Raw genomic sequence first — 9,990 nt, forward strand, 5'->3', positions numbered from 1 at the left:
TTATGAATTACAAAAGAACATTTTTTTTTTCAGAAAGCAAGCACCTTTAAGTTAACTTAGAAGGAAATAGGACACGAATTTATCAAAACTAACAAATATTTGAAGTTATGGAATGAGAAACTATGTAATGTCACACAAGCAAATAACAAAGAAAGAAACCACCCAATAGATCACACAAACATGACTCCATTTTCAAAAAATAAAAATAAAAATTGTTGTTTGAGATTCTGAACTACAACTATAATCACTCAACAATCAATGGTGATTAAAAAGGGAAAAAATGAACTAGATTTTGGTAAGAAAGTAATAAAAAAAAAACTAGAACTAGTGATTACTTTCTAAAATTATTCTTCTAACCCTAACTTAGGGTTTTAACAACTTGATTGAGCAACCACTCCTCTAACATACCAAAACTAAGGAAAACTTTAAGAGGACTTGTAGCATTCCTAAGGGGGAATTTTTGGCATAAAAATTAGATCAAACAAACAAAAAATGAAGGAAACTCATGCACGTGACAAAAAAAAGGTTATTTCAGCCATTCAATATGAAGAAAAAAATGAATTTTGAGTGGGATAATTGGGCTTGAGTAAAAACAACTTTGTGACTATCAAAAAATTGAATTGTATCCCCCACAATGTGAAACATGAGGTGAACTTATCTGATTAAGGAGAGGACTTGCTGAATTGACTTCATCCTGTTTTTCCTCTTCATAACTAGCCAAACCTAAACTTTCATAACTTGATCAACTTTACTTTAAACCTAAAATTCCAGCTCTGATACCATATTGAATTCTAGGGTTTAATCCATGGATAACTTGGTTTGAGAAGAAGATGAAGAAAGAAGAAGAAAGAAGAAATAAGAGAAAAGAAGATGAGAAGGAGAAGGCTAGAGTACAATTTGAGGAGAGAAACTTTAGGGGTTAAGAGAGAGCAATTTTTTTAACTCCTCCCCTTCTCTTTCTTACCGATATAGGTGGGACATAGATGCCCTAATACATATGGGTAGATATGGGGAACTGCTATTTTATATGGGTAAATCTTATACACCATTTACAACAAGTTGGGTGTTCATTATGTTCTCTCACCCCCAACTTGAGGGGTAGTGTTGGAAGATGGGCCCAAACCCGCACGACCAAGGAAAACCCACACATCCAAGTGTGTTAGATGATGGGCCTCAAGCTCAAGGAAATCCCACACATCCAAAAGATGTGGAAGATGGGCTCAAGGCCCACAGACCAAGGAGAATCTTGTGTACTTCCCTACAATGTTACTACTCCAAGAAGAGTGTAAAGCAACTAAAACATGGTTTTCTTGTAGAAACATGACTTCGTTTTCACTGTCCCTCTGATGCTTATAATGTTGCAGTTGATAAAGAATAAATGACGTAAAAGCATCCTAGTGTGAATAAAGTTACCTTCTCCAGAATTAAAGTAAAGAATAAAGATGATAGGTCCTTTTCTCTTTAAATCTTTCAATCATGTCCTCTTAAGTTTTCCTGTAAAAGCTTCTATCTTTTCTTGCTCTCTTCCATCTTCTTTTCATCTCCGTCGTTGCCACTGAGCTCTCTTCTTCAGAAGTATGGGAGAAATAATCCTGTCTCCCACTATTGATGCACTGATTCAAATCCTAAAATCAGTATCAGAAGAAATCAAATTTGTGTGGGGTGTTGATGCGGAACTTAATTCTCTGGTTAACTCATTATCCGTGATCGAGTCAGTGCTTCTAGATGCTGAAAGGAAGCAATTAGTATCCAATTCTGTGAAAAATTGGCTCCTACAGCTTAAGAATGTTGCTCACGATGCAGAAGACATTATAGAGGAGTTCATCGTCGGAGCTCTTGAAACAAAAACGGAGGATGGGGACGATTCTAACAAGAGGGTGGAGGTACCGAAACAACAGAAAGGAGCAGAATCGAGAAAGAGAAAGAAGGTACTACTGAAACTCTTCTTACCTTGCTTCAAATCTAAAAACGCAGTTTATCAACATGACGTGGTATACAAATTAAGAAGTTTACGGAAAAGAGTAGGCCAGATTGAGAAGGAATGTCGTGGCCTTCGTCTAATAGTAGCCCGTGAGGAGGCGCTTATGCAAGCCAATGACGAACAACTACAAAACAGTCTAAAGGCTGATTCGCTTATTTTGGGGAGAGAAGAAGAGAAAAACAAATTATTAGAAGAATTATTATCGGAGAAATTTAGCGGAAGAGGTCCTTCGGTCATTCCAATCGTTGCTCCTGGTGGCATAGGAAAGACCACATTTGCTCGGCTTGCGTTCAATTGCAAGGAAGTAGAACAACACTTTAAGCACCGTTGGTGGTTCTGTGTCTCTCCTGATCTTAATGAAGAAAAGATTACTAGAGAAATTTTAACGTCCACTACTGGGTATTATTTGGGTGACATTGAGGATAAGCTGCGGTTTAAAAAGTTGCTCAGAAATAGCAGGTTTTTACTGGTTTTGGACAATATAAGAGATGACAATCCAAACTGGAAGAAGCTTTTGGTACCCTTTACTGCTGGACATAAACAGAGTAAGATCATAATAACTACACGAAGTGAGGAGATTGGATCAATCTTAGGCACAGCTCAGCCATACCGATTGGAAGGTTTGTCCGATGATGATTGCTCAAAGTTGTTTTTCGTAAAGGCTCTTGATGCTGAGAGTTTTCAAAGACACCCAAATCTTGGAGAGATTGGAGAGAAGATAGTAAACAAATGCAGGGGCTCCCCTTTGGCAGCAAAGACCCTGGGAGGCCTCCTCCTTAACAACAGGCAAGAAAATGAATGGGTGAATATATTAGGAAGCTCCACATGGAACATAACTGAAACCAACAATGATGTCTTACCTGCTCTGAAAATATGCTATCAGCAGCTTCCGGCAAGCTCAAAGATGTGTTTTAGGTATTGTTCCCTGTTTCCAAGGGATTACTTGTTTCAGGAAACTGAGTTGGTTGAACTGTGGATTGGAGAAGGCTACATTAGACAGATGGATCAAGCCAATCAAGTCTTTTATGATTTTCTGATCAAGTCATTTTTCTCGGTAGATTCTGTCTGGTCGGGGAAACCAATATTCAAAATGCATGATATGGTACATGAATTGGCAGTAGTATCGAATGAAGAAATTGTGAGGATGGAAGAAGGTAAACCAAATGTGATCCCTGTAGGTACTCGTCATTCATCTTTAGTTTGTTTCAACGAGGTGCCTTCGGTTAGTTTTGAGGAGCTGTGTAAAGGTAACAGCTTGCGCTCTTTCCTGTACTTAGATTTATACCATGATAAACGCCTTCCAGAGGAAAACGGTGGAGGGATTTTCCCAAACCAGAAACTTGATCTTCTCCTGCAGTGCAAATTCTTGCGTGTCTTGAGGTTGCAAGGCTGCATGATCGAAAGACTTCCGGAATCCATCAGTAGTTTGAAGCTCTTACGCCTTCTAGATCTCTCATACACGCCTCTTAGGATCCTTCCTAACTCGATTGGCAAGCTCTACAATCTGCAGATATTGAATCTCCGGAACTGTACTCACATCACTGAGTTGCCAAAAGACATTACGAAGCTCATTTATCTCAGGTTCCTCTATTTGGAACTTTGCATTTCCTTACCTTCTGATGCAATAGCTCATGTCGGAAACCTGAGGAACCTACAGACGTTACCAAGGTTCGTAGTAAGCAGAGAGACTGGACACAGAATTTCGGAGTTGAAGGATATGTCCGATTTGAAAGGAAATATTGTCATCTTCAGTCTAGAAAATGTGGCTTCTGAAGAAGAGGCTAAGGAGGCTAACATGAAGAAGAAGCCTTACATCACTGACCTGACATTACAATGGTCACCCATGTTCCTAAGTGGCGACAGAGATGCAAGTGGCGATGAGAAGGTATTGGATTCTCTCGAACCGCACAGCAACCTGAAGCATTTAAGTTTAGTTGGTTACCAAGGCAGGCGTTCTCCAAGTTGGCTTAAGAATCTCACATCTCTGCAGCGCTTGGAATTGAATTCTTGCCCTAAACTGGCTTCACTGCCAGAAAATGGACTGCCCAACTCTCTCCAGCTTTTAAAGATCATTTGGTGTCCTTTACTGGAAGAGAGATGCAAGAAGGAGACAGGTGAAGATTGGCCCAAGATAGCACATATCCCTAAAGTGATTGTTTGATCGAATTCCCCATGTTCATCTATGTGATTGGCATTGAAGGCTTATATGCATGTATGTTACGTAACTATTTGTTTTCCTTCTGGAAAGTGTGAGTGATAAAGTTGGGTTCTATTGTAAGTGTGAGTGGCTTGAACCTTTGGCTCAATGATCCCATGTGGTTTCTGGTGTGGTCATAGGTTGAAAACTCACTAAGGGAGATAGGGGGTGTTTACGTGTATGTATGTGTTGTGTATGTGCCTACATATTCAATATTAAAAAAATTGGATTGGTTTAAATATGTTGAAGTATTTGAGTGATATGTAATTATAAGAGTAAGTGGCATAAGTTACAATTAGTAGTTAGTTTAAGTGTTTTTTTTATTCTAATCTATTAGGGCTTCCATGCCCCACCTATATGAATAAGAAAGAGAAAGGTAAGAACTCATACATGTGCTCTCTCTCGGCCCTTCAAGTTTCTCTCCTCAACTTGTGATCTGCCTTCTCCTTCTCATCTTCCATCCTTCTTCTTTCTTCTCTTTTTTTTCAAACAAAAATTATCCATGGATTAAACACTAGAATTCAACATGGTATCAGAGCTGGAATTATAAGGTTTAAAGTAAAGTTGATAAAATTAAGAAAGTTTAGTGGAAAGGAACCTGAAACATCCTTCAAACAACAAAACGTTCGACTAGTTTTGAAGAGGAGAAAAACACTAAAGTCAATTACGCAAGTTCTCTCCTTAATCAGATAAGTTTCACCTTATGTTTCACATTATGAGGGATTTAATTTAAGTTTTTTGTAGTGACAAAATTATTTTTACTCAATCCACCCCTCCCCCCCCCCCCCTCTCTCAAAATTCATTTTTTTCTTTATGTTGAATGGCTGAAATTGTCATGTACATGAGTTTCCTTTATTCCTTATTTGTTTAATTTATTTTTTATGCCAAAAATTCCTATTAAAGCTCTCCTTAAGTTCTGGTTTGTTGAAGGAGTGGCTACTCAATTAAGTTATTAAAACCCTAAGTTTGAGATTGAAGAGTAATTTTGGAAAGTAATCACTAGTTCTAGTTTGTTTTTTATTGCTTTTTGACCAACACCTAGTTCATTTTCCCCTTTTTTAATCACCATTGGTTATTGAATGATTATAATTCTAGTTTATAAAATCAAACAACAACAAAAAAAAATCGAAAAATGGGTCATGCTTGTGAGATCTATTGGTTGAGCATCTAACTTAGACACCTATGTATATGGATCAACCCTCTTTACCATAGGTGGTTTAGGGATGACACACTAGTTCTGAACTGGTTGATTAATAGTATGGAGGAACATATGACAAATAATGTGGTGCACCTAGAGTCCACGAAAATAATTTGGGACAAATATTTTGAATTATATTCTACTCCTAACGGTCAACAAAGATTTATGACATTTTTTAGGAGATGTGCAACACAAAGTACAAAAAAAATCTATATGAGTATTTTTCAAGATTCAGAGGGCTACTAAAAGAATGGGAGGTTATACAACCACATGCACTTGATGTTTCCACAAAGGAAAAGTAGAAGGAAGACTTGGTCTCAGCTATATGTCTTGTTAATCTACTACCTTACTTTGATGTTGCCAAGTCACGGGTACTTTGTTGCAAAAGCTTCTTTTAACGATGTATGTGCAACCATGCTACGGATTCCAGTTAAGGAGTCCAACAGTCAAGAAGAATAAGTGGAAAACTCAGCTTTATTCTGACAAGGGAGGAGGAATAATGGTCCTGGTAGAGGTAAATGAAGATATTAGAGGAAGTAGAGGTGGGAATGCTCCTACCTCTGGACACTGGTGGTCAGTAAAGGAAATTTACATTTTGTGGGCTCAACAACCATCTAGTTGAAATTTGTTGGAACCTACATGGCAAACCACCTTACTTCAAAGTTAATCAAGCATCAACCTCTACTGCTTCTACCAACAGTGAAGCACCCTCAAGATTCCTCTAGAGGAAAATTAACACTATCAAAAGAGCATCATGAATTGTTTCATCAGGTTAAAAGTATGATACTTGCTCCCCTAAGAAACACAACCGCCACATTTGCTACTACTAGTATGTGTTCCTTTCTCTCATGCTCTAGCAATTCACCTTGGATCATTGATTCCAGAGCCTTTGAGCACCCCACAAGTAAAATTTAAAATTTATCCTCTGTGACACCATGCACTTTAGCTCGCTTTGTCTCCATTGCAGATGGATCACAAACTAGGATTTATGATACTAGTACATCCACTATTTAACCATGAATGGCACATCACCATGATTGCAATTGTCATATTGGTTGTAATTGTACAGTATATCCATGTTAATTGTAGCAAGGGTGCTGTTTGAAAGATGTATGCAAAAGAAAGAGTACAAAACTTAAAGGCCCTTTGACCATTCTTGATAATGTAAAGAATCTTTTCTTCTTGCTCCCCAAGTTTGAAGTTTTTTTGTCTTATTTCCTTCTTATAAGACTATTTTCATCAAATTGATATGTATTATCTCTATCCAAGTGGTTTCTGTGAATAAACATTTTAAATTAATCATGTGCTATGGAGTATTTTTAAATCCAATGAAACCTCATTCCACAAACTGAGTTGGGCCACACAGTGGTCTTGCTAACCATCATATAATGTTGGACACTGTGAAATCTGAAACATTTTAACCAAGATGGGATGATCTGATAACATACAAATGGAATGAGTGCGTAATATTTTATTAAAATACGAAGTGCATTGTTCAGCTAAAAATAATATGCCTAAATAAAAAAGTGTAGAGATACAATTATTTAAAATTAGTCAATTGCTTCTCCGTGAATACAATTAATTTCACCAATTAAACTCTCTGTGACAATTCATATTTCTAGAGATTCTCAAATCCCATGTACTTGTGCCGCTCAATCTTTCCATTCATGTTAGAGGTTCCGACACCACCAAGCCCTGAAAAGATTATTTGCCTCCTCTTTTCATCAGAAACAATTGCAAGAAATCTAACTTTCACATTAGAAGTAGTTTCTCATCTAATTTCTCAAGGGAAAAGTCTATCAAGATTTTATTTCCTTTAAGTAAAGAATACCCCTCAATGATGTTTCATTTATGTAAATCAAAAAATAAAAAATAGCAGAACAACCACATAAATTAAGAATTAGTGTCTACATGACTTTGCATGCATACTTAATTAACATTTAAAACAAAAAATGATAACTATAACCAACTGATACTAGAAATAGTGATAAAGTGCTTATGTAGAGTGTCATTGATAGATGTCATATTTTATTCATATTTATGCATACTAGTTGTCATATTACCTCATCAAATGCCTCAAATATGTAAATATTGAGCTGATGAATGGTGTAGACCAATGTCTTTCCGTATCAAAAACATTTCTCACTACCCGCATTCCAATTGTTGTTGCTCTTGCATCCAAACGATATGTTGGTTCACCCATGAAAATTATGAAAGGATTTGTAACAAACTCTACAGCTACGGTTAGCCTTTTCCTTCACTCAGTTGCAAATTATTGACACCAGAAAGACACAACAACATATCCTTTATTGCGTCAAGCTCAATTGTTTCCAAGACTTCATTTACAAATTCCTGTCAACAAGAAAACATCCACTATTATTAGCATGAGGTCACTTCATTCCTATATCACTAAAATGTGCATTTATATATACTAATTAACAACTTCAATATTTTTTTAATCAATTTAAGGTGACAACCTTAACCTTGCTTAGTATATGATTGATTCTTCAACAATGATTTGTGGAGAGTAGATGTCAAGCTGTTCTTAGAAGCACGTGAAACTTCATATTTTTAGTTTAAAGAATTCTTTGTATAGAATCATTCCGCTATGAGCCATGGAAATTTGCTACCATGAAGGGCTCTAGTTACTTGCTTTTCCAACTACAATATAACTTGCATTTAGCATCATTGGCACTACTAATAAATTTCTAATGGAAGAGTTAATGAGAATGAAAAGAAACACACCAATGTGGTTTTTTAGTCAAGAATATAAAAAGTTGAACCTCATAATAAAAAAATTAAAGAAAATATATTAACAATGAAACTAATTCCAAAGACTCAAAGAAAAGACTCTCAAAGTAGTAGATACGTCGCTCACCAAAATGTATACCTAAACCGTATTTTAACATTATATGGACCATTAAAGTCATTCTATTCGCTGGAATATGAAAGAACCTTCATTCATACTTCTATCTATTGAATTTCTGGAATAGAGAAAAACTTCACTTAATCGTTGTAATTTGAATATACTGAGCCTCTATTTGTCTTTGATGAAACAAGTGGAATCATATAACAATCAAACTACCCTTGTCCCAGTTACACCCAAAGTTAAACACTAAAAGATAAGTCCTAAAATAATTGAACAACATAACACAAATAAAAGACTAACATAACTAAAATACATTTAACTAAGACTCTTCTGTGCGACCTCCTTTGTAAGACTTCACCATATTAATTCTGGCCCTATGAGACTTATTATTGTGAGAGTCATCTAAGACTCTTCCATATTGGTTGTTCAACACTCTCCCTCAAGGTGGAGTTTATAACTTCAGCTTGCAATGAAAATGATTTTTGGTCTTCAATCTTGGTCTACAATCTTAATTAGCTAAAATTTTTTCAAAGATGTTAAATCTTCATCATTTGTTCTCTGCCTTTCTTGAATATTTTGGTCACATAATAATTACCGTAACATGTAAAATAAAATACTTCTTTCTCGTACTTCTCCTACTTTCCCCCCTCAAGCCGAGGATGAAAATGACATAGAGACACAACTTGGACAAAACACGATGTGGAAGAAAAAAAATCAATCCTAGTTGTACAACAAAGCTCCATACACTAGTAAAAAATAGTCATAGTTTAAAACACACTCCGCTTAATTTTAAAGAAAGAAAAATTACCCAACTTTAGGGCTTAGCAAAAAGACCAGTCACTTTTTAAGGTAGCTCAAACACCAATCACCTCTTGGGTGAAGAATAAAAGACTTAACTCAAGGTGGATATTGGGCACATTCCAATACTTTTTAGGTAATTGTCCTAGGCATTGCTCTGAAGTGATGAAAACAAGAAAGTATAAACTGAAGAAATACTAAAGGAAAATAACTTTAACCAAAACAAGGCGATTAGGTAACAATCATACTTCCAAACGAATCTAGGATATGACCTTTTTAAAAAAAAAACTAGGGGAGACTATAACGGTTGAACTTAATAAATTGGACCAAGTATAACTATTTTTTTGTGGTGTGACTACAATTTCAAAGTTGACGGTGCGTAAGATACACAACCATGTAAGAAAAACACAAAATTTGACAACAACATCGAAACAGGAAATTTTTGCATACCATGAATGAGAACATCATGGAGTTATTAATTATGACCAAAACTCTCTGCCTAGAAGATAAATTTGGCTTAAAAACAAGAATTTTATGAGAAAAAAGAAGCTCAATTCACGCCAATGCATAGATAGATAATAGGAAAAAAATAGGAAAAAAAAAAGAGATTTTTGGCAGAACTGAACTTTAGTACTTCTAATATCTATATGTCTTAAAATATAGCTCAGAATCATAAAAGGTTTTTTTTTTCAAGAAACTATACTCAAAGATATTCATTTAGATAACTTATTTCACATAAAATTTTTTGTTCTTGAATCTTTTATGACCTCTTACTTTGCTAGTTTCAATAGTATGACCCTTGCCGACTCCAATGAGAATATCTCCTTATAGAGATATCAGATTCATTTGAAATTTTCTCCATCTAAAATTAGACTTTTATTTCTTTGATTAAATTATAATATTTCTTCACAAAATATACTTCTCATAATTCTCTTTAGAGAAATAAT

At 35.6% G+C, this 9,990-nt stretch overlaps 1 protein-coding gene across 1 annotated transcript; it reads left to right on the plus strand.

Moving 5' to 3' along the window:
* Positions 1 to 1,561: 1,561 nt before the first annotated feature.
* On the plus strand, positions 1,562 to 4,359 carry LOC137938946 (putative disease resistance protein RGA3). Its single transcript, XM_068784070.1, has one exon. It carries the CDS (start codon positions 1,578 to 1,580, stop codon positions 4,140 to 4,142), a length of 2,565 nt encoding a protein of 854 aa, XP_068640171.1. The 5' UTR covers positions 1,562 to 1,577; the 3' UTR covers positions 4,143 to 4,359.
* Positions 4,360 to 9,990: the final 5,631 nt, after the last annotated feature.

The sequence above is a fragment of the Aristolochia californica genome, unplaced genomic scaffold (genome assembly GCF_029961685.1).
Source record: "Aristolochia californica isolate CCGP_79_NKW_82.1479 unplaced genomic scaffold, dmAriCali1.0.hap1 SCAF_8, whole genome shotgun sequence".
Taxonomy (NCBI): Eukaryota; Viridiplantae; Streptophyta; class Magnoliopsida; order Piperales; family Aristolochiaceae; genus Aristolochia; species Aristolochia californica.